This window comes from Rhododendron vialii, chromosome 8a (genome assembly GCF_030253575.1).
Source record: "Rhododendron vialii isolate Sample 1 chromosome 8a, ASM3025357v1".
Lineage (NCBI taxonomy): Eukaryota > Viridiplantae > Streptophyta > Magnoliopsida > Ericales > Ericaceae > Rhododendron > Rhododendron vialii.
In genome coordinates, this window is record NC_080564.1 from 33,334,440 (window position 1) to 33,358,906 (window position 24,467).

The 24,467-nt window shown below is 38.6% G+C and overlaps 2 protein-coding genes, 1 non-coding gene and 1 pseudogene across 3 annotated transcripts; 2 read left to right on the top strand and 2 right to left on the bottom strand.

Moving 5' to 3' along the window:
• Positions 1–71: 71 nt before the first annotated feature.
• TRNAN-GUU (transfer RNA asparagine (anticodon GUU)) lies at positions 72–145 on the bottom strand. The gene has a single exon. It is a non-coding gene; the product is annotated as a tRNA-Asn (tRNA).
• A 1,348-nt stretch (positions 146–1,493) lies between these two features.
• LOC131299220 (tRNase Z TRZ3, mitochondrial) lies at positions 1,494–8,397 on the top strand. Its single transcript, XM_058324838.1, has 12 exons — positions 1,494–1,936; positions 2,848–2,937; positions 3,411–3,455; positions 3,591–3,645; positions 3,774–3,817; positions 3,912–4,334; positions 4,404–4,672; positions 4,763–4,910; positions 5,006–5,056; positions 5,710–6,086; positions 6,300–6,945; positions 8,049–8,397. The coding sequence occupies exons 1-12, from the start codon at positions 1,550–1,552 to the stop codon at positions 8,367–8,369; spliced, it is 2,856 nt and encodes a 951-aa protein (XP_058180821.1). The 5' UTR covers positions 1,494–1,549; the 3' UTR covers positions 8,370–8,397.
• A 1,136-nt stretch (positions 8,398–9,533) lies between these two features.
• LOC131299233 (protein MODIFIED TRANSPORT TO THE VACUOLE 1) lies at positions 9,534–15,917 on the top strand. The gene is made up of 5 exons (XM_058324866.1): positions 9,534–10,039; positions 11,226–11,975; positions 12,230–12,385; positions 13,625–14,596; positions 15,214–15,917. Exons 1-5 carry the CDS (start codon positions 9,833–9,835, stop codon positions 15,253–15,255), a joined length of 2,127 nt encoding a protein of 708 aa, XP_058180849.1. The 5' UTR covers positions 9,534–9,832; the 3' UTR covers positions 15,256–15,917.
• Positions 15,918–17,065: 1,148 nt separating this feature from the next.
• On the bottom strand, positions 17,066–21,505 carry LOC131299283 (hydroxyisourate hydrolase-like; annotated as a pseudogene).
• Positions 21,506–24,467: the final 2,962 nt, after the last annotated feature.

Consider the following 24,467-nt stretch of genomic DNA (forward strand, 5'->3'; position numbering starts at 1 on the left):
TGAAGGCGCGAATAAGTTTCCTCTAAAATAACACAACACAGAGATGGCAAAAGTAAATGATTGACGAAAATCGCTAGAGGAAGGGCTTGAACCTTCGACCTTGTGGTTAACAGCCACACGCTCTAACCAACTGAGCTACTCCAGCTCGCTTGTAAACGTGCATTTCAAGAAAAACAATAAATTAAACAGCTTAATTGGAACTTAACAGGTACTTGAGTTGTTTAACTTGGAATTTTTAGAAGCAATCAATTTGCAAGCTTGAAACTGTATCATAGCAATAGAGTGATTCTCTTTCTTTTTGTGGTGAAAAGAGTGACTTTTTTTTTCCTTGATTGGGTTCAATAACCGAGCTTGGATCACTTTCAATCTCTTATTATCTGGTACTGTCTGGTTAATGGTTGTAATTCACCTCCCAAGATCTAACAACCCACGTGCTACACTAGGCAACTTCTCCATTTTGCTCCGAACGCGGGCAACTTCTCTATTTAGCTCCGAAACCGCCATCACAAAATTCAATCACTGCATAATTAATAGTTAGGAGTGTCCAAGGAAACCGAAAAAACTGGTAAACCGCCCAAACCGATTCCAACGGTCTATTTGGTTTGGTTCAATGGTTTAGTGGTTTGGTTATTAAGAACACAAATCTTTGCCCTATTATTTTTACAATTTTTTGGTGCGGTATTTTTGGTTAAATTTCTACACTACATCATTTGGCTCGATAAGAGAAGTTGAAAAAGTATAAAACATAGATCTGTCTATTCTGACAGACGCTCTTATTACTTTCTCTAGTTGGATCTTCGGAGGGTAGAGAATTTATGATGGCTCCTGTCGAGCTGATTCTCTAAAATGCCAAGGTCATGGGTATCCAAGAGGGCCCACTTGGAGACTTGGGATCTCAGCAGAAAATGCGAAGGTTGCTTAAAACCGGCCGACCGATAAACTCGGCCTTGTGTAGGTTGAGATTTTTGGGTTTCTCTCATTTTAGGTTCTGGTTTTCTTTGGGTCACTTATCACTATTTAAAAAAAATTCCTTCAAGACAACAAAAAAGATAAAAAAAGGGAGTCTCGTTCATCGTGTTATATGATTGTTTTCGTCTATATTTTCTATTTTTCTAATTCTTGTCATCAAGACAAAATGATTTAGCTTAAGCAGTAAAAATTGAACTCACATTGAAAATTAATAAAAATAATAGTAACAAAGACGGGATCATAAAGTTGCAAAAAAATTAACAATACTACCGATCACTCCTCTCTCGCGTATGTGTCAGCCCCACACATATATGAGAGAGGAGTGGTCCGTGTCTGTAGCATTATTGAACAGAAAATTACCAATTAGGGATAATATTCTGGACAAAGAGAGAATGATCAGGGGCAATTGCCGTAGCCAATGGGCCCAGCGGTGAGTGGTCCGACTCACCCCGAAGTCCCTAACCCGGGTTACCCGAGAAACAGCAAGAAGACCCGACTCTGAAATCTTAAACCCTCAAGGGCCTCAACCCACCGGCCTCTCCCCTAGTTGAAAAAACCGTCAATAAAACCAAACAACACAATGCCCCAAATGACAAAGCTTCGCCTGCTACTCTCCTCCGCCCACAACCCCGCCTCTCTCCTCCTCCTCAGAAAACCCACCTCCGCCTCTTTCTCTCTCCTCTTCACACCCACCAAAACTCTCAGAACCATCTCTCTCTTCATCCCTTTCTCCTCCCTTTCCAAGAAAAACAGAACCCATCTCTCCCGCTCTCTGACCCAGAGGAACCACAGTTCCTTGAGAGAGACTGGGAGGAGAGAGAAAGCGGCGCCGCCAATGGAAGAGATTGGGTCTGTTGGGTTTAACAAGAGACGGGCTGAGGGAAACGATAAGAGTGATAGGCCGAAAAAGATCCTTCCTTTGAAGGACCGTAAACTCAATCCTGCCAATACAATATGCTACGTTCAGGTATTTTATATCTTTATATCTGAAAGTGAATACGTATATGTCGTCATGTATGTATTGATTTGTACTAGTGATTTTGTGATTGTTATTTTGTTGGGTTTGATTTCAAGTTCTCCTCTTTGCTTGGACTATCGAATGTTTTGGGCAATTGCATGAGGTTCCTGTGTCATTGGTTAACTTGTTTTGGTTGTTTAGCAGGGATTCTGTTCATATGGGTTTTGTCACATAATTTTCGTCTTAGACCATCTATTCAGCACTATGCTTAAAATTCCACTTAATTGGAGCAACAAAAGCAAAAAAAAGAAGAGGGGGTTAATAATTCATGGTATATGAAGCACACTGATGGGATCATGGGCAAACTCATATTTGAGCTTAATTTGAGAAAAAACTTCATCAATTACCATTTTTGAAGGCCATAAAACTTTAAAAATTTCCGGTGAAAAATGAGTAAAAAACCCAATTTCTACATGGTTTAGTGTACAAGAGGAGATGATTTTGTTTTTCTACTCTTAATCTTGAGTTAAGATTTGAGTGGACTTTGATGAAGACTGCAAATTTTCTGGTACATCTGGGTTTTAAGTGTTTACTATATGAATGAACATGTCGAAACTGGCTTTGTCAAGAGAACGCGTGTAATATATAATTATTTATGTGTGTGTGTAAACATTCATACAATATACATTGATGTAGTTTATTGCTTTGTCAACCACTTCGAGAATGTGGCGGGTGAATTGAGTTTGAATATTCATGTCACCCCTGATGGTGTTTTTACTTCGGATTTTATGGTACAGTGCCTTTACTTGCATTGCAGATTCTGTGTAATAACTTACAGTACGATTTAATGCCAATATTGGTTTAGTGGTTTTGCTTATTTTTTACAGTTTTTTTTTTTTTAATTAACCCATCTGTTGCAGATTATGGGGACTGGAATGGATACTCAGGATACATCTCCATCGGTCTTGCTTTTCTTTGACAAGCAAAGATTTATATTTAACGCCGGAGAAGTGAGTATTGCCTTTTAGAAAAGCAATATTTGTTGTTGTCATTCATGCCATGCTTACCATGGGTTATGGTTATGCTGTTTCCTCTATTTGTTCTCAATCGTTGGGTTTTGAATTGATCCACAGACCTGCTACAGGTTTGGTTGAATTTTGGCATGAGAACTTTGCCTTGTTCCCTTGAACCGTGTAAGCTTGACCACAGGTTGTCGAAAGAGGAACCTGTTTTTTCTTTCTATGAGAACTTTGCCTTGTTCCCTTGAACCATGTTAGCTTGGTCATATCGCTGATCCCTTATGTGCAAGTTTAATGGATACGAAGCATCACTGTATTTTACTTTAGGATACCTTAGAGGACTGTTGAGTGCCGTTATGAAGGTTTCAATAATAATACTACATTTTTTTGGATTTCTTTTTTCCAAGAGAACATTGTGGAGTTTAACAACAATCATAACTCTCAAAGTGTAATTCGTGTTCCAGGGGTTGCAGCGCTTCTGCATAGAACACAAGATTAAGTTGTCAAAGGTGTGATATATCCGCTTATATTCTATTTTCTTTTTCTCCTGTTGTAGATAAATATTTCAAGATCATTAATGTTTGACTATGATATTGTTCCTTTGGACTTTGGGTTGAACATGCTGATAATGCATCATTCTGCAGATTGATCACATATTTCTCTCTCGTGTGTGTTCGGAAACAGCAGGGGGTCTTCCAGGTTTGTGTCTCAAATCCAGATTTGAAGTTTTAATGGATGCTTCTGGATAACATCTTGCAAAATAATGTTGGAGGCATTAGTTTATTAAATTATTAATGCAATTTCTAAATTTCTACTCCATATTCCAGGTCTTTTCTTGACATTGGCTGCAATAGGAGATGAAGGAATGGCTGTGAGTATCAATAGCTTGCTCATTTTGTGAAATAGGATCATACTGATATATGCTTTCGAACGTGATTGTCATACATGATTGCTAATTTTTGAAGGTCAACGTCTGGGGACCCTCAGATCTCAAGTATTTTGTTGATGCAATGGGATCCTTCATCCCAAAGGCTTGCATGGTTCACACGCGTAGCTTTGGACCATCAGCTGGTTCTGACGAGGGTGATATTTCTGGTTCAAGGAAGTTTAGTGACCCTATTGTTCTCATTGATGATGAAGTTGTCAAAATATCAGCTATTCTTCTGCGACCAAGCTTATCAAAATTTGATGCAGAAGAGGGAAGAAGTCAATTTTCAGAACTTGTTGTAAAGCCTGGTGATATATCAGTGGTATATGTTTGTGAATTGCCTGAAATAATGGGAAAATTCGATCCCAAAAAGGCTGTTGCTCTTGGATTGAAACCTGGGCCAAAATATCGTGAACTGCAGTTAGGGAATTCTGTTAAGTCAGATGGTCAAAATATCATGGTGGGTTCAAAAGTTATTGCTTTAATATATGGTTCTAGAATACTGTGTCTTAATGAGTTAATTTTGTAGGTTCATCCAAGCGACGTATTGGGTCCATCTGTTCCAGGCCCTATAGTGCTCATTGTTGACTGCCCAACGTCATCTCATTTGCCAGAGTTGTTGTCTTTGCATTCTCTTAGCAGTTATTATGGAGATATGTCGGGCAACCCACCAGAGACTTCCAAAGCTGTGAATTGTATCATTCACCTTAGTCCTGCAGCTGTCACTAACACAAAGGATTATCAGAAGTGGATGACAAAATTTACTGGGGCCCAACATATCATGGCTGGACATGAAATGTTAGTTTCTTCTTTTCCAAATGCTCACTCTCCTGCATTGATTGTCATTCCTTCTCAAGTAATCATGCAGTTATTTCGTCATTTGTGCAGCAAGAATGTAGAGATTCCTATTTTGAAAGGTAGTGCAAGGATTGCAGCACGGCTTAATTACCTGTGTCCTATGTTCTTTCCAGCTCCTGGCTTTTGGTCTCTTCAGCACCTGAATGGTTCAGCGCCAGGTTACAGGGCATTGAGTGAGGTTTAATTGGTCTATCTTTGCATGGCTTTAAGTGACACTTAAATTTTGGCATGTTTTCTGGTTATTGAGCAGTTGACTTGGTTTCTTGCTCCCAGGTTCCGGTTTCAAAGCTTTGTGAAAGCATCCCAGCTGAAAATCTCCTAAAGGTACTAAAAGGTTATTGTCTTGCTTAAGTTTGGCATCGCTCAAAAGGCTTTGTAAATAGTTACTATTCTTTTATGTTTGAGGGCTATTTTCTTTTACATTTTTTTTTTCTTTTGTGGAACTTTTTAATGTGCTCTATGATCAGGTCATGATTCAACTGAGTCATTGAATTCAGATTGCACTCCTAATCCTCCTATTGGAAATAAGTCAATTTTTTTGTTATTATTGTTATGCTCAACTTCTATGTCCAACCATGCTCATGCTTCTGTATTCCTGCAATCCATCACTCCATCTAAAATAGGCAGTATTGCTGCGGCCTGTGTATAATTTTTACATTCTATTAAGGACATGTAGCATCTAGATGCCCTTCAACTGACATACATGTGCTGGTAGAGTTCTTCTCTGACATCTGTACAGTTTCTTAGGTCATACTTAACCAGTTTGAGATATATGATGAGCTATAATTGTCTTTGATGCTTAGGTTTCAGAGTTTCTGTTACTGATTGCATAGGGTGCAGTCCCTTTCCGCACTCCTGTGATAGTACTTTACTTACAAAAATTGTCTTAGAGTTATAAAGTTTCTTATCTAAATTAACTCTGTTTATTAAATAAATGAATTGTGCAAGTAATTAAATGCCTGTTATGGTTGAAACAGTTCCATTTGCGTCCTTATGCTCAGCTTGGGTTAGACAGATCTGGTGTTCCGACTAATAATTCTTCCTCAGAAATCATTGAGGAGTTACTTTCAGAGATTCCAGAGATTGTAGACGCTGCCCAACAAGTTAACCAGTGCTGTCATACGACTCCTATGCTAAATAACAATGTTATCGAAGAGCCATGGTTGAGTGAAAATACCCTTCCTAGTTGTTTGGAAGATATTTCAAGAAAAGACATGGAAATTGTTCTTCTTGGGACGGGTTCGTCCCAACCTTCAAAGTACAGGAATGTTAGTTCTATCCTTATCAACCTTTTCTCAAAAGGAAGCCTACTTTTCGACTGTGGTGAAGGAACCCTAGGTCAGCTAAAAAGAAGGTAAATTTTCTGATGCTTTTCAACATTGTTATGCGTCAGAAAACTTAATTCCACATTGCTTGCATGTTGAATGGGGTGATCACATAATATATGTGCGGGACCTCGCTACCTAATAGCTTAAGTGTTTATGTTGGGTTCAAAGTTTGTACATTATATTTTCATCGCATTTCCACATCTCTTAGCACTTGGAATTTGCATGTTTTCTGATAACAGATTTGGGGTTGACGGTGCTGATGATGCTGTGAGAGGTTTAAGGTGTATTTGGATATCTCATATTCATGCAGATCACCATACAGGTCTAGCAAGAATACTTGCTTTGCGACGCGATTTGTTGAAAGGAGTACCACATCGACCGTTGCTTGTTATTGCCCCTAGGCGACTTAAGAGATATCTAGATGCATACCAACTACTTGAAGATCTAGATTTTCAGTTCCTTGATTGTCGGCACACCACTGAATCTTCATTGGAGGCTTTTGAATCAGATACAAGTGAGATTTGTATTGAGAATAATGCAAATGGAGTTGGACTCAAGAATCAAGTCGTTAATTCTACCTTGTTTGCTAAAGGAGTACCTATGCAGAGTCATTGGAATAGACCAGACAGTCCTGTTAACAACAGCGTGGTGATTTCAATCCTAAGAAACTTGAAGGAAGCGCTCAAAGAAGCAGGTTTAGAGGCTTTGATTAGTTTTCCTGTGGTGCACTGTCCACAAGCATTTGGTGTTGCCTTGAAAGCAGCAGATCGGCTCAATACTGCTGGGAAAGTGGTTCCAGGTTGGAAGATTGTGTACTCTGGTGATAGTAGGCCCTGTCCGGAACTAGTTAAGGCATCTTATGGAGCAACAGTTCTCATACACGAGGTAAGTTTTCCCACATTGCAATGTGCATTTTTTTTGCTTTCTCCTGTGTATTGTGCATATTTTAGTTCACCTTGACTGGCGCACATACGGCCAATTGTTCAATTGAATCAAGATGCCAATAGAATAACATTAAATTAGTGCTGTATTATCCAGTAGGCCTGAATTCCTCATTCCCAAAAATTGAAAAGAAAGAAGTAAAATGACTCTAGGGCTGTTAAGAGGAAGCTTTTTTTGTCGAGTGGTTCTGTTCCATGGTAAAAGTTCTAATGTAAGTCAACTACCCACATATCTGGTCCGGATACTCTAGTGTGACTCGTATTGAATCCGTAGCACTTAGAAAAAAGGGAATGAAATGGAAATCAGAGCTCTGACTTGTGTTGATCGTTGATCGACTGGTCTTGATGGTATTCTCGTTGTCTTATTGTGTACTGTGCTGGCCCTGTTGGTTTCTTTGTTGTCACCTTATATCTTTTGTCACCCTACATATTCGATTCTTCTGTCTTTTACTATTTCTCTAGAAATGTCAGTTTGTACACATTACTCGTGTTCTTAGCACTTCTTTTATAGACAATGGAGTTCTCTTTCTTTGCCAAAAATAAGAAAGTAGGTGATTGAGTTTTTCTCCATGCATCCACAGACCTTTTTGCTCGAATCTTCTTTCAAATTGGATGAGGCACACACTTATATTTGTTGAGAAACTGCCTATAAGACAGACGGTCATGTCCTAGCAAAATCATAAATTGGAGAACTTGTGTGTAAGGACGTATGTGCAAAATCCGGACATAGGGCCCTCGTCGTTTTTTGGGGTTCATGTGTACCGGACGGCTGCATACACATCTATGTCCAGATCTGTGGATATAAGTCTATGGACGTAGCATTGCTCTTCAAAAGGGGCCATAGAACTGTGCATGTAGTATTGTCTTCATAAGGAACCCTCCTACGGCTCCGTTTTGAAGCAATTGATCTTTATTTGTCAGATTCTCAGTAATATTCTCATTCTGATTATAAGCCATTCTTGTCATCTGGATTTCTGCTTGTGTTAGTAGTAGTACTGTAAACAGAAGAAAGGACTACAGTTACAATTTTTTTTTTCCCTTTTTCAGGCAACATTTGAGGATGGAATGGTGGATGAGGCTATAGCAAGAAACCACAGCACAACGAAAGAAGCCATTGAAGTTGGGGATTCTGCTGGGGTTTACCGCATCATTCTTACCCACTTCAGCCAAAGATACCCCAAAATCCCAGTTTTCGACGAAACCCACATGCATAAAACTTGCATCGCTTTCGATTTAATGAGCGTGAACTTGGCAGATTTGCCAGTGCTTCCAAGAATTCTACCCTACCTCAGAATTCTTTTTAGAAATGAGATGATTGTCGATGAATCTGATGATGTTGTAGATGCTTCTGTGAGTGCAGCTAATTAAAATAAATATTTTTCTTCTTTATGGTTCAGTTATGTTATCCCATTGAGTTCATAATTGCCACTATAGTGTACGATGTTGAAGTGGAAGACTGCTACTAGGTCAATTGTGGACACACTCACAACGCAAGATTGGCGGTGGAAAGCTAGTCAATAGAGAATTGCATGGCACATAACTATTTCATGTTTAGTATCCTATGAAATATTCTCAAAGGCTAATATGTAAAGGACAAAATTTCTGGACTAACCGGGTGTATGATTGTCGTCTGGTCGTTGGCCAACCTCGTTTTGTTTATTGAATGGCAGGTGTCAACCTTGTTTGGATGCTTTGATTCGTTGTGAGGTCCTTTGCTCCTTTTGCAGAAGCTTCTACTTCTATTTTGGCCTAAATAACTAATGTAAATTCTTATAGTTTGTTACTTGAAGATCTATTTTGATGGTTTTTTAGTAGGGGAAAAAAGGAAGAATATGTGTTAGCATCGAACCTTCACTCCCTCTCTTAATTTTCGTTTTGAGCTCGCACGAATTTCAGTACTCTTGAATTTGACATGATGCTGCAAAAAGTGCATAAATCATCATGTGGGCCCCATTTTAGGGTACCACATAAGTGATTGAATAATTGAAAAATTGGATTAAACACCTATAGTTATTCAATTGAGTTGTTTCTATCAAGGGTCACTCGTCACTCAAAAAATCAAATAAAAACTAATTAACAGTTCCAATCACTTCTGTGGAACCCCTGGAATGGTCCCACCCCAACGTGATAATATGCACGCTATTGTTATCCGTTGTTTTATGGTAACATGCTTTCACATTCGCGTTCCAATTCATGCATGTCCAAAGGCATTACGGGAGTGTTCCAACTAAATAGTAAAAGGAACTTTTAGAAAATGAAGGTTTTTCAAGCTCAAAAATCATATGTTTACGTAAATAATTTTCTTACTAATATGGATTTTATTTGATAGTTCTCATCATCGAGATCTTTTAAACGGTGCAAAAATATTTTAAAAATATTTTTTATTTTTATTATATTTAAACTTGAAAAACCTTCTTATTGAAAAATTTTTTTACTGTAAAATTGGAATGGCACTTGACCTGAACGTCGGAGTTTTTTTTCTTGGACGTGAACCACATGTCTGACTTGTTTTTAGTTTTTTAGTTTTTTTTTTTTTTTTTGATGTAACCAAAACTGTCTGTACTCGAAAGCAAAGGCCCCTCTCTCTCCTCTCTCTCGGTCCTCCCCTCGCCTCCATCTTAAATCATACTACTATTCAAGAACCCCAACCGAAGCTTCTGAAATCATCGTATTTCGTTACCCCAAGTTGATTCTTCAACAGTTCCATCGCGCGTTGAAATTCCTCGACGGAGCAATCCAATTCCTTTCTAGGGCTTTGATCTCTCGAATACCTTAAACCTAATCTGTACACAGGCGGATTCGTTTCCGTCGTGCGCTAAAGCGGGGGCGTCATGGATTCGAGCAGGAGAGCCGTCGAATCGTACTGGCGATCGAGGATGATCGACGGCGCCACGTCGGACGAGGACAAAGTCACGCCCGTGTACAAATTGGAGGAGATTTGCGACCTCCTTCGGACCTCGCATGTCAGTATCGTTAAAGAAGTCTCGGAATTTGTGTTGAAACGGCTCGACCATAAGAGCCCTATCGTCAAACAAAAGGTAGGTATCTTTTTTTGGTTCTTTGGGATCTAATTAGCTGATTGCAATTTGTTTTTTGCTACTTCTAATTGAGCAGATCGATCAGCGGAAATTGTTGCAATTACTTGTACTTTTACTCGAATTTGAGTAAAAGCTGAAATTCGATATAAAACTGCAATAGACAATTTCAAATCTCAGCATAGATTTGAGTAAATGTTTCATTAAATGGCGTAGTTGTAAATTTGAGAGGCACAAAATAGCCTTCTAGAATTTGAGTAAGGATTATGGTCTCCTTTGATTCAAGTAAAAAATTGAGTAAGGGTGCGTTTCCGCTGAACTAATTGGACTAAAAGCCCATATTTTTTCAGATTTCTAGGCGGGTCATTCTCCTCACATCCATCAACTGAAATACCATTTAGCGTTAACAACTTTCCCATTGTCAGTAGCCTGAAGACGTAAAATTTTAGCAGCGGAAACGCACCCTAAAACTCTTTGTGATATAAGTTTGAGCCAAGGAGTGGAGCTTGTGTTAAGGTATTTTTACTCAAAATTTTGAGGTTAAGAGAAAATAAGGGTTAGGGCTGGAGATGCTCATATTTGTTTCTTGTGGTTTTCTTTTGTCGTTTGGTCCGATTAATTGATTAGACCTGATGAGCTATATAAGGTAAAAACTGGTTTGTTGTTATTGCATGGTGGAATAGGTATCGACATTTTGCGTCGTGTAATCTTTCTGGCTATGTTTGATCTATTATGATGAAGGTACTTAATTGTATCACCATGCCATTAGGTATTTGGAGTAAAGTTGTGTTCTTTCTAACGGTGGAATAGAATAACCCCGGTAAGTGACATGATCATCAATTGCGATGCAGTACCTTTGGTTACTATACTGGACGTCTTCTATTTAAGTTACTTCGGAGGGCGGAGAACTCACTCAACAAAATAAATTTCTTAAAACCACGTGGAAGGGTTTTGTATGAGGGACCTTTAACAATGTTTCTAGTTCATGTCTACCCATTTTGGTTGATTTACTCATTCGGTTTGGCATGTAATTCAATTAGTTCGATTTATTACCTTTGTAGATTTGTTGTGCTGGAGCCTGGACATGTAGAAAAGAAAATCAGATAAGTAGGAAAAACATTGGTATATTTATACAGCTTAGCAATATAAACATGTGTTTTCGCGACTTTCATAGGGAATTTTTTTGTAGGCTTTGAGGCTGATTAAGTATGCAGTAGGGAAGTCTGGCGTGGAGTTCAGAAGGGAAATGCAAAGAAACTCAGCAGCTGTGCGCCAGTTATTCCACTACAAGGGCCAGGTGGATCCTCTGAAGGGAGATGCGCTTAACAAGGCTGTGCGGGACATGGCCCATGAAGCTATATCTGCTATATTTTCTGCAGATGACAATAAGGCCCAGTCAGCACCTACAGAGGATCTTAACAAACGAATACAAGGTTTTGGGAACACAAATTTTGAAATACCATCAGAAGATAAGAAATCTTTCCTAAGTGAGGTGGTTGGTATCGGAAGCGCTACTCTAAAGCAGGGATTGAGTACATTAACGCAAGCCCAATCTTCTAGGAAGAATGACACTGGAAGTTACAAGAGCCCTCATCTTCGGAGGTCATTGACTACAGAAATTGAATACCCTGATAGATTTGATCGTGCTGAACATCACAGTGAAGCACAGAGTGCGTCGCAGCTGTCAAAGAGCAGTGGACCTTGGGGTCAGGATTTGAGGTCTAACCAGGCAGAAACAACTAATGGGGATGCAAATTCAAGTCATGCCGAGGATAAGACTCGCGAGATGAGGTTGTTGGAGACGATTGTAACATCTGGTGGTGTTCGTCTGCAACCCACTAGAGATGCACTGCAGGTTTTCCTTGTGGAGGCGTCAAAGTTGGATGCATTGGCATTAAGTCATGCCCTTGAATCAAAACTCCTCTCTCCAATGTGGCAGGCATGCTCTTTATGTTGATGCACTTATTTAGCAAAATACTATTCACGTTTTGTATTAGAGTACCTTACCTATTCCTTACTCATAATTGTATGACAGCATACACACTATCTCGTGCCATATATGCAGTGGCAGACACATGCTAATATGGCCTTATAGATGCAAATGACATCAACTGGATTTATTTGTTATCAAGTGCCTTAATGTAATTCTTAACCTTTTTTTTTTTTTTTTTTGATGGATATTATGATTTTCAGGTCCGTATGAAAGCCGTCTGTGTTCTTGAGGCAATATTGAGGAAGAAAGACGACGAAAATTTTCCTATTGTGGTGTCTTATTTTAGTGACAATACAGATATTCTTATCAGTTGTTCAGAGTCTCCACAGGCTTCTTTAAGGGAGAAGTCAAACAAGGTGAGATTCTTTCCTATTAATGTGTTTGTGACTCTGTGTGTGTGTGTTCCGTTCCGATTTGGAAAGAAGAAATGAAGGGGAATATATGGGCATTCTAACTATAGCCAATGGGTTGTGAATGATGGGAAATGCCAACCATAGCTAATGCTAACTACAGCCAATGGGTTGTGGTTAGCCTCGATATAGGTTTAAGTGTATGAAACTGTGCGGCAGTGTATACGTTTATTTCAAAATCTTTGTGAAATGTGGAAGCTAAATATTTAGACTCTTTTTGTTAACCACCCCCACCAGGTAGTGCTTAACAAGATCCGTCAATAAATACTCATAAGGAAGGCCCTGAAGGAGGTGAACAATACCTTCGTTGGACCACCTTTAGATGTTTCTTCTATATGAGAGAGTCAGAGACATTAAAATCCAGGAATTCGATGATTTGCTTGCAGAGTCACATTGAGAATAACCAATGTATACTTCTTGTTTAGTCTCCTTTATTCATGGCACAAGAATAATAAGTGCACTGATATTAATCAGCTTGTAGATGATTAACCTCCAGTGGGGAGCAATCAACCTCTGCAGTCGATTTTAACAAGCCATTATGGAGGTCTGCTACTTTGGGTTCAGCAGTGCCTTCTCTGAAAGGATCTTATGCTAAAGGTGGATAAGTTTTGAATGCAGTTTAGGAAAATTAATTTAGTTGTATCAATAATTCTTAAGATATTTCATTCATTGGTTCTCAAGGTTGTGATAGATTGGAAGCTCCTTCCTTTGGTTTTGACATAGAATGCCTTTTGCTTTGAGGAGGATTATGGATTCTATTCATAGGTTTCATAGATTTAGTTCACACTTCATTGGCAAGTGTGTTCACATAGGAGGCTTTTATAAAAAGAATATGTTATAAAAAGAATATGATTTTTAAGAGTTTATTGACTACATAGCCCCTGGCAGAGAGGATTGTCGAGAAAGGATTCATGTAGCCGACGTTGATTGGGAGTCGGGACATAGATGATAAGACTTAGTTTTGTTGATTTGTGGTTTTATTTTCCTTTTGCTGGATAGATTATTGGAGTATATATGGTAGTCAACCGTATAATACTTAATTTCTTGTCAAACGAAGCTTGAACTTGGAATCTTACTGTAGAGATGTCCAAGGCGATCTGTAGTAACTTTGTTTGTTGGAGTAATAGTCTCTTATTTGTGGAGCAAGTGCATAGTTTTAATGAAAATGTTGTCTTTGATTTGCAGGTGTTAAGCCTTCTGAATGTAGAACAGAAAGGCAGCGCAATAAGTCATCCAGAAAAGCCAATAAAGGCTGATACTACCTTTCAGATGCCTGACTTAATCGACACCAGTGGTCCTGGTGACGCTCTTAGTGCAGAAGATTTTCTAGAAATGCAGAACGATCAACACATTCCGAACCCAAAGACTTCAGTTCCCGCTATATTTGATGATTTGTTTGGGGATAATACAGGCTCTGGTGCAAGTGCCAGTGAACATAAAACCGATGATGATCCATTTGCTGATGTCTCGTTTCACGCCAATGAGAATAGAGAAAATGTGGCTGATATTTTTTCTGGAATGAATGTTGATAAACCAGGAGCAAATGAGGTCCATATTGCAGCAAATAGTAATACATTTGAACAACCATTTGATATCTTTGGGCCCATTTCTGAAATTCCAAAGCAGGAGGAAAATCATAAGAAAGATGCTCACGATTTAATGGCTGGTTTGTCAATCAATGAACATACCTCAACAACGGAGCAGAAAGGAACCTCCCTTGGAGCACTCCCTGAAACAGTCTTCTCAAATTCCACTATGAATCCCAGCCAACTGGCTTCTAACAATGTTTTGAGCGGAATACTTGGCCCTCAAGCAGCAGGAGTTAATCCGAATCCTATGTTTCCTTTGGGTCCTATGGCATATAATATGCCACCTGGGTTAATGTTCAATCCTGCTTTTCCTTCTCAGCCTGTGAATTATGGTGCCATGGGCAGTTTGTTTACCCAGCAGCAGTTCTTAGCTGCGATGTCCAATTTCCAACAGTTTGGGAACCTGCAATCGCAAAATGCTGGTGTCAGCCATCTTGTTGGAACTAACGGAGGGGCATATGATTCAGCTCTTCCTGATATTTTCAATCCAAGTATTCCAACTCCAACTCCTAGTTCAATGATGAATGGTTCCAAGAAAGAGGATACCAAAGCATTTGATTTTATCTCGGTAAGTTTGAGGACTAGACTTTAACTACAGAGTTTCGTATCATCTCTTACCAGTCTTATGTAATTGTTTTCGGAGTTCGCTGGAGTCCTACTTGAGCATTTTACTTTTGAGTAATTGTTCTTGTTGTTCAAATAGTCGCAATGTATGGTATGGATTTGGATTGTTGCACATGCAAGCTGGCAGTCAATATAATTACTTGTTTGCTATCTTCTCAATCTTTCAAGAGATCTACCCTAGAATCTGTATCGGAATTCGTAGCTAGAGTTCTTTACATCTTGTTGTGAATCTAGGGACACATCAGCAAAAAAGGTGATAGCTTATGAAAGTATCGAACCATAAGCATCGTGTAACTGCACCTATATAGTGATTAGTTGTGTGGACTAGCCACGTCTAATGATAAAAATCCCAGAAAAAGCTGAGTCAAGGTTTTTCTTAAATGATATCCTTTGCAGAATGATTCTTCGACAGGGTTTGTATCATGCTTAAATTGTGAGATAAATGAATTGTTCTCTCAGTTTTGTCCTTTTTGAGTAATGGGTTGATTCATTGATTTCCAATGATGATCCTTATAGATCCTTATCATGTTGTGATTGATCATACTTCTGTTTGTGTTACAGGATCATTTGGCAGCAGCTCGTGATCCAAAAAGGGTGATCTGAATCTAGGTGTTCATGTTCGACTGCAGAGGGTCTCCTTTTGAGTACAGTACCGGCTTAACTATCTTTGTAGCAGGTCTTTTATGTTTGAATACAATACAGGTCTTTCCTGCATATTCTTTTGCAATAATGTCCAGCACCGATCTCAAAGAAAGGAGTTCCCTTCAAATTTGTGTTGGACTTGATGAGCTTGGAGGACTATCCCCGCATTGGACATGAGTGGAAAAGCTCTATGGGACATCCTTCCAGGATTGTTCTTGTGCGGTAAATGATAGTGTCAATTTTTTACAGACGTCACACCTTACTGAAGGCATTGGAAAGTATTTGGGTTATATAGTTGCGTCAATTTTTGGATTTTGGAATCATGGACAGACGAAGTTTCGCTCCCCGTTGAATGAATTTCCAGTGTCCAGAAAAATGGAAAAGAACAAGGAACCGAATTTGTAGGGTTTCCCATTTTGTTTTCTGTTTCTTGGGGTTTGAAGTTACATTCATGCTCCTTTGCATTTGAATTTGTTGTGGCACGTGCAGTGTATGTATCTCTTCAGCTGTGTGAATAAGATGTAGCTGTGGGAATAGTCTCTCTCTCGGACAAGCAATGTTTTTCTCTCTTTTACGTATGTTTTTGCCGATAAAGAGTATATGAGTATTTCATTTTGTTTCAATTTTTTGGCTCCTCGAAGAGTGTTATTTCTAGTAGATTGGATGTTCGCGGGGCCAAAGGTTTTTCTTATTTTGTTCGGATCCTTGGGGTCCTTTTGTACTTTGTAGTGTTTGGTCATGAATAAATGTTTGTGTTCCTCAAAAAAGAAAGGGTTTTGTTAATGTGTGTCCTTAAGGCACATGATAATGCATTTGATAATGTTCATTAAATGAGGACAATTAAATTCCACTATTATAGAAAGTAGTGAAAGTAGTTGAAATGTTGGATGAAGAGAGAAAATTATTTTGGAAACCAAAATACCCCTTAATTTTTCCCTCCACTCTATTTTGTTTGTGTTCCATACTTTTTTATTTATTTAACTGGGATAAACAAATTCAATATTTTTACATCAAATTTAACCCAAAATTACCGGAGACATTGAAGAATCATGGGGAAGCAAATCTATGAGTGTAAAAAAGCAAATATCAATTGAAAGAACGTGTTTGTACGTTGGTGCACATACAGTGCTTGTTCTCCTTGGGTTTTTTTTTTTTATACTTTTGAACGTTTAGATGTCATTTTTTAAAAAAAATTGGGTTTATTATTTTGCGCTAATTTTTTCTGGATTCGGTTAAAGTACGGGTTTTGAAATTTATCTTGAATATTTTGGAAAATATTTGGGTAAAAGTCAAGAAGGTAAAAGGGCAAAATAAAAAAAGAGGGAACCCAAATGAAATGGAGTGAAGGGAAGATTAAAGGGTATTTTGGTCTCCAAAACAAAATTTATTCTTCATCCAATATTTCAACTACTTTCACTACTTTCTATAATAGTATGGTTTAATTGATCTCATTTAATGAACATTATCAAGTGCCTTATCATGTGCCTTAGGGGCACACATTAACAAAACCCAAAAAGAAAAATGAAAGCCAATTTGAGTTCTTCCAACACTGCCTTAGAATAGCCATCCGTTTATCCATTCTCGTTTGTTCAACTTTTGACAGCTTTGGGTTGCTATTAGTTTAGTTTTCGCATTTGGATGCTGTTGTGAGAGTTTGATCAACATTTTTTTTGGTCGACGGTTTGGGTTGTCTGGGCTAGTTTACGTGCATCTATATTAATCTCATTTCCGATCCGGTCAAAGGCATGCCATCCACACCGAATCCAGGGAATTCGCAGTAAATTACTTTCTTGCGGTCTGACCTCAAGAATCAAACCTTGATCACTGATAAAATAGCAACACAAGGATGGTTGTAACATGCACACATTAGCGAAATGCTTCCAGTCTGAAAGAATGAAATGATTAGTTTATACTCCCATGCATCATCCTTATGAACGCGTGAGACTCACCGGCTGCAAGAAGAAAAATAATCAGTGGCTCTATGGGTTGCAATCACATCTTCTGTTGCATTTGTACAAGGGAAAAGTCAATAAGAAAAGACATTTAATTCCGACGAATCCATGTTGCTTCCCCTGTTAACACATCAAGATTTCCTGTGAGATTTCGTTGATTATCTTCATAGTTAATTGAAAGCATGAAACAGGTAGACATGAAATTTTCAAACTTCTTTGAAACATATGGATGTGGGCATGTGGCAAAGTAAGAATTGGAGCAGAAGTCTTACGGAAATCTCAAAGATACTGAAGATAGCTGAAATCTTCTTGCAACTGAACTTAAGCTAAAAGCTCTATTCAAAAGCAGAAGTTAAAAACATCGAACTGTAGCTTCTCAAAAAAAAAAAAAGGGCTTTTAACGCCTTCTAAAGTTTTTCTTTTCTTTTGTAAAAGAAAGCTTTTAGCTTAAGTTATAAGCTGCGGCAAAAAAGCCGCAGCCCACAGCAAACACCTGGTATGTTTTCCTATGCAGTTTTGCAGCCGATGCATGCGCAAGCAAGATATGATGATGACCAGTAATGTATGGCTCAGTTGAGGAGTCACCCTTAGAACAATGCCTACACCCCAAATGAGGAAGAGCATTGCTGAGGTGGTGTTTCTCCTATATCAACCACTTATGCCAAATACATTGGCCTCAATCAAGGTAGTCCAATGCAACACCCTACCACCAAATTCTCTAAAGCACACATCGGCACATGCTGTGAAGTCTTTCCTGCATTGCTACATAATTGGTGAACTTCATTACTTATACATCGTACATTTTCTACTTCAATCAGGGTACTCTAAGCTCTAGAAGTGAGTGAAGTTAAAGGTGGTGGAAGTTGAGAATCATACACAATTTGTCTACTGAGCCATCCTCCGTATTCATCTTCAAGAATCTGAGGGAAGTCAATGTGCATCAATGTAACATGTGCTTGGATTCCTGCTTAAGAAAGCCATATCAATAGCAGAGAGAAGGGGAGATATCATTAGGTTGACATGGTCATTGTCCGTTTTCTTGCTTTCGCATGAAGAAACAATTTTCTCGGTATTTTCTCAAATGATTAAACATTCCAAAATGCTAAACAGAACTCGTGTTGTTTATGATGGAAATTTAACCATGTTTGATAAGTTCATTGATGAGGTGGTGTAATATTCTACGCCCTTTGGGTTGACACGTCCTCGTCCATCTGCAAAAAAGAGGGAGCAAGCAATGAGAAAAAGAAACAGAATTTGCTTTATGCTGTGAAGAAAACATGAGACAGTTATACAATTGCACCAGGGATAAGTCTTGACCAGGAGATGGAGTATCTGTAAGCCAGTTTCCACCTTGAGTTGGACATCTTCCTGCATGAGATTTAATGCTGCAATCACACATGGACCATATTCCAGAAACGGTTGTATGATGCTATTCATGATAAACCATCTACCTCAGACAGCTGCTCTATAGTGATGCTATATCGAGAAAATCATCGACCACACTGTTAATATGCCAGTGGAAAGAAAGAATGGAGAATAACAGAAAACAAAAGGAGGATACCTTGTATTTATGGTACCCATCACATGCTATGTACCGGGTGGCTCCATGCGCATTCCCTGATTGAATTGGATCCACATAACAATCAATTTCTGGCAACATGAGGTAGCTTTTTGGTATGGTTTTTATCTCACCAACTATTTATCATCACTTGTAGAATACTTAATGGTGATGGAGTGATACAGAAATCATCACATTATAGATGCAAGTGAGTTATGTTGAAAATATAATAACCCCCAATGCACGCAGTAAGGTATTGGTGCCAATATAAGTACCTGAAACAACTGATAACTGAACCACAATTTTTTTTGGTATATCCTGAACCAGTTTTTGAACCAGAAAATTATTGTTGTCCCAGTTTTAAGCACTCAATCGCTTATGAACTTTAAAGCCCAAGAAGGGTAGGTGAGGAAGAAAGAAAGAGACTGAAAGGAAATCGGGGGAAAAAAAAATCACATTCTAAAGAAATCGAACAAACTTGTCCGTAGTTTGTTAAAAAAAAGAAAGGACGGACAGACAAGAAACTGACCAGAGTGAGCAAAAGTGTCCCAAATGCTTGGAGTCCTTCCATCCTTGAATTTCGTGCCCTCAGACTATATTATACATACACGCACATGGATATAATATGAGACACCAACATTCATCAGATTCTACTAATGGGTTGTTCCGTTTTGCAACTACGAAAAGGAAAAGAACGACACAATGTACACAAGTGATTACTTGTAGAGCAATGATAGGAATAAAACTTCAAAACACAACTGCATTTGGAGGATTCCAATGCACGTGGGTCCACATACATCGAAGGGGTTGTGGACACAGTTCTGTTCCTAGACTATTTGTTACTAGTAACCTGATAAGCAGAGGTTCCTGAACCGAAGACAAAGTCAGATGGGAGTGGGAATTCACTTCTGCTAAATGTCTCGGCGTTCAACACTAATAGCGGCACTGAATTCAGCAGGAGAAACAAGAATGCAGAACAGGGTTTGTTGGCCATGTGTTTCTTTGTCTCTTATCTTCTCCTTGGCCTCCATTCAGGGCTTAAGAGTCTACTCCGTGGCATGTTGACAAATACTAACATTTATTTATATGAAGCTAAAAGGGGTGATATAGCCTCATCATTTACATAAGAGCAGAATCAAGCACCAGCCAATATGCTGTAATATAGCCTCATCATTTACATAAGAGCAGAATCAAGCACCAGCCAATATGCTGTAATTTAGCGATCAAAAACCACTGCCAATTGGATAGATCAGAAACAAAGCAACAACATTGACCAACAGGAATTTGAGTTACTAATCCACTGAAATCTTGGTTCTGGCAGAAAACGAAATTTACTGAAAACAACTCTCGCTTGATCACAGTAACTGTTCCAAACCAACATTGAAGTTGAAAAAACAGTCGGTTAATATCTTTATAATCGAAAAAGGTGGGAGTCTTGGCTGTCATTCAGTTCATAAGAATCAATAGAAAAATTACATTTTTGTCCTTCCCAAGAGAGGTTGGTTCTACATCATCCCACAAATATCACTCTCTTATAACAATAAGGGTGAGAAGGTTCATGTGCCTTTTTTTGGTGGTTTGGATGATTGCCGTGTCCCTTTCACAACGCAACAACTTCAGCCATTCTGAAGGAAGTCCATAACAGGACAATACAATTTTGATCGCTAGACAAGGTGCAACTTTCGGCTTTCAATCACAATACAGCTACATCGAAAGGAAAGCTAGTTAAAGTGAAATGAAGCGTACTGAGAAACGTTTGTTTTCCATGGGTAACAAAAGAGAAATGAAGGTATTTTGATAAGTAACCGCTTATATTTGCTCATCGTTCCCTTACCAAACCAAACAAATTTCGTTTCTACGAAATTCGCACAGCGAAAGATCCTGAACATGAGACTTTCTACGCCAAAAACATTCTCCTAAACGAGGTTTATAATTTTCGCTCTATAATCTGCATTTTCCAAAGAAACAATGTCTGGCTGAATGGCTGGCATTTAACATACGTCATTATTGGGGGATACAAAGAGGGGCTCAGCTGAGCTTGAATTAAGATTCTTCTACGTCGTATTCAATGTGTTTTTCGACCTTATAGAGAAGATTATCGAAATGTCAAACTGCTAAAACGTATGATGTTAGAACTCAATGCACTTCCAGTAAAGTTCAACTATGTGTTGGAAGAAGATGATTAATTCGTCAGCAAAGTAGCTGCCTGGTGTCGTTTGAGTTATTAGGTTTTGGTGTAGAACTCCGCTAAATGGGATTTTCTGAGCATATATTTCTATGGATTGTGGCATTATAATCTGTATAGAGAACCAAGGGAATTTGACATTTCGATACATCTGATTTGCGTTTGCTTGATTCACTTAGGGGGGAAGAAGTGAAGAAAGTCAATCAATCTGTGATGTTTTATATCAGAAAGAAGAGTAAGCAAACAATATGTCATGATTGTAAAAAAAATTAGCGGAAAGAATAAGAGACGGATTGAATCATATACAATTCGGATAAAAATTGAGCTTTCACATACCTGAAGACATGAGGCCAGAATCAGCTTGTAGAGGATTGACGCTCGTTTGTGAACGAACATTCATCAGGAAATACAATACGAATACAGAGAGAGAGAGAGAGAGAGAGAGAGAGAGATCTTGGGAGAAATGGGGACGACGACAACTACTGGAGTTCGGTTACCTGCCTCCACTGATTACAAACTCGCATATGACAGGCGCGAGTTTTATCATAGCGGCGTCGGCCTGAAGCTCGCATATTCAACGCAGGAGGTCTCTCAGAAACGACGTCGCGCGTGTACTCATTAGTACTCCTCATGTTCAACCTGAGAAGTCCTTTGAAAACCAAGTTAACAATGATTTGAGTCAAATTGTGATCTCATCAGAATTTATATCTATAATCGATACTGTTTATCTTTTATAGATTTTAAAGAAGATACATCCTGTTTAAGATCACTTTAATCTAACACTTTTTGATGTATAATCGTATACAATTTAGAGTGAATTTGCTTTTGCAAAATAGACGTGGTCACACTGAATGAATCACTCCGACGGAAAAAACGATGCCGCTCTGGTTTTGTTGAGACCTCGCAATGAGAATTCGTCAAATTGTGAGCTCATTCCGATTTATCTCCTTGATCGGAAGGGTTCATGTTGTAGATTTTGTCGAGATGATAGAAATTGTTGAAGATCCTATTAATCGAACACTGATCGATGCATGATCGGGGATCATTTGAGTGAAGTTGTTTCTATAAAAATAGACTTGGCCGCACTGTATGAAACCCATTTTTGCAAATAATACAAATACATTCACTCCGACGAGGGGACGTTTCCCGACGAAGAGAGAGAGAGAGAGAGAGTGTGGTGGTTCAGCACAGAAGGTCTTCTGGATTCTCACTCCATTGTAACAGGTCCGCTAATTTCGATTTTCGTATAGCTTTCATTTTTTCAATTTTTGATGATCTCTTTACAGCTATTAATCTGCGACAAGAAGTAATTTCTTGGTCCATTGCATGTTTAAATTGAGGCAATTGTCAAGTACTTAGTGCATTACTGTACGAGCTTTTGCGAGCACTGGTTTTTGCTAGAGATTTAGGTTCTTAGAATTGAAATGATTGCTTTCAGTTTGGACTTGATCCCTTGAAGTTACCCTTTTTTGTGTGAACTTCCATTTTTCCTTCTACATACGTAATTAATTTGAACAAAAAATTACAGAAGAAAAGAGGGAGAGTAAAAGCCTTCCCTTTTTGAAGCTCATAAGAGGTTCAAACCAAGCTCAAATGAGCTACTACTCGGCTTGTCTGGCTTGTGATTTATGAAAAATTTAAGTACTCGAGATTGCCTTGTGTTCGGCTCAATTAAAGCTCCTTTTAGATCGACTCATCTCATAAACAAGCGACAATAGAACATATTTTTGAAGTTAGTTAAGCTTTTAAACTTGAACCAAACTAACTAGGAAACATGAATAATAACAAACTGAGAAACATGAATAATAGCATAGAAAACATGGTAACATAATATTATCCCAATATTATTCTAACAGTAGCCACCTCTGAGGTGGTGGTTGAGTTGGCAATTAAGGTTCCGGTGAAAATCCCTCACTCTGTAGTCCGTCCAATATTCCTGGTTCGTGGTCCTTTACAGGGATTTAAACATAAGAGGACATGCAATTAATGGGTTTGAATTGAAATTTTTGCAGCATTTCTTGATTTGGCCTTACATTTTTCACTGTTGAATATGTTTGTTGCTATATATGGGATGGGACTTGGGAGGAGTACTTAGTTTCCTATTTTGGCAAGAAATGTGACTGGTTTATTGAAACCTCTAAAAGAGCTATTAAGGAGGACTGTGGCAAGAGAAAACCAATTAATTCCAAATTGAGTCATGCAATTTAGCCAATTGATTTGGGGACTGATCATTTTCAATAGACGGTCCCTACCCGTATATGAATGTCTGCAAGGAGCAGTATTTTTGTTGTTATTCAGTTATATTAATTCAGAAGTGTCTTGATGTTCAAAACTTTGGAAGTGTGCTCTTTTAAGGTGGGATGTCACTAGAGCAACCCTACTTAAATTTCAAACCATTAGTACACGCTGAGTGATGTACATTAGTAGTAACATACATACTTCTGTCCTTGCTCAGCCATAAACAATGGAGATTTGATTTTCTAGTTTCATGTCAAACATCAGAAAAGTTATTGGGGTTCAGTAGTTGAGCTTGAGAAGGAAGGCACTTCTGTCCTTTTCCCTCGTTATTGTCTCGCTTTTACCACTATGCAATATTTCCATTTCCGACCTTGTATGTCAAAACTGCGGCTTGTTGTGTCATAGTAGCAAGTTGCAGATATTGAATACTCCATTGCAAATGTGTTCATGAGAAGTGTCCTGGTTATGTTTTAAACCGCCTTTTAAGAGAGAGAAAAAAAACTTCATTTTTGTTATATACTGTTGCGGCCGCTCGGAGTTCATTGGTGTCCATTCAGTGGATTAGCTCAGGTTCACTCATCTTTTGAGTAAGAAAACTTTCCTTGTTCATTTTTGAGTTCCCTTTTTCCTTGGGTGGTCAGTGATGCATCAGGTGAAGTGCTTATGTTCTCGAAAGTTCTTGGTATAGTTGAATTTCACATTGATTAATTTACTAGCAACTAGCAAGTGACTCTACATTACAGAGTACATAGACTAATCTCAGTAACTCATCCAAACGAGCAGTGTTGCTTTAAGCTCCGTATCTTCACATTTCAAGACTGGATTTGCTCAATCACATAAGATAGTCTCTCCCATAGTGCCATCTTCCATTGCTGTCTTTTACAGGTTACCATTTGCATTGTTTTCAGGGAAGTGGAATCGGCATTGACAACACGTAAGTGAATTTGTTTTGATTCTGGATCAACTTTGCGGTGATCCCTTGAACCAAATGTAATAGAAAGATGTTCTCTATGCAGATCATAATTTACAGACACCGGGCCATATTTGCTGAACATACATCTACATCATCTGTGGCTCGTTCATATGTTGCATACTTGGGACCCATCATTCCCCTGGTTTCCTCAAACGCCAATGAGAGTGTCGAACATCCCAACTTCAACCATTGCTGGAATGGCATATCTGGGCAAAATGAGATCTTTGCTGCCCATGGTTTTCCAGTCATTGATGTCCACTATCAAAG

Coding starts and splice junctions, on each gene's coding strand:
- LOC131299233 (XM_058324866.1), top strand. CDS start 9,833: ATGGATTCGAGCAGGAGAGCCGTCGAATCGTACTGGCGATCGAGGATG. Junction 11,976..12,229: donor TCCTCTCTCCAATGTGGCAG/GCATGCTCTTTA, acceptor TATGATTTTCAG/GTCCGTATGAAAGCCGTCTG. Junction 12,386..13,624: donor TAAGGGAGAAGTCAAACAAG/GTGAGATTCTTT, acceptor TTTGATTTGCAG/GTGTTAAGCCTTCTGAATGT.
- LOC131299220 (XM_058324838.1), top strand. CDS start 1,550: ATGCCCCAAATGACAAAGCTTCGCCTGCTACTCTCCTCCGCCCACAAC. Junction 3,456..3,590: donor ACAAGATTAAGTTGTCAAAG/GTGTGATATATC, acceptor ATCATTCTGCAG/ATTGATCACATATTTCTCTC. Junction 4,911..5,005: donor GTTACAGGGCATTGAGTGAG/GTTTAATTGGTC, acceptor TCTTGCTCCCAG/GTTCCGGTTTCAAAGCTTTG.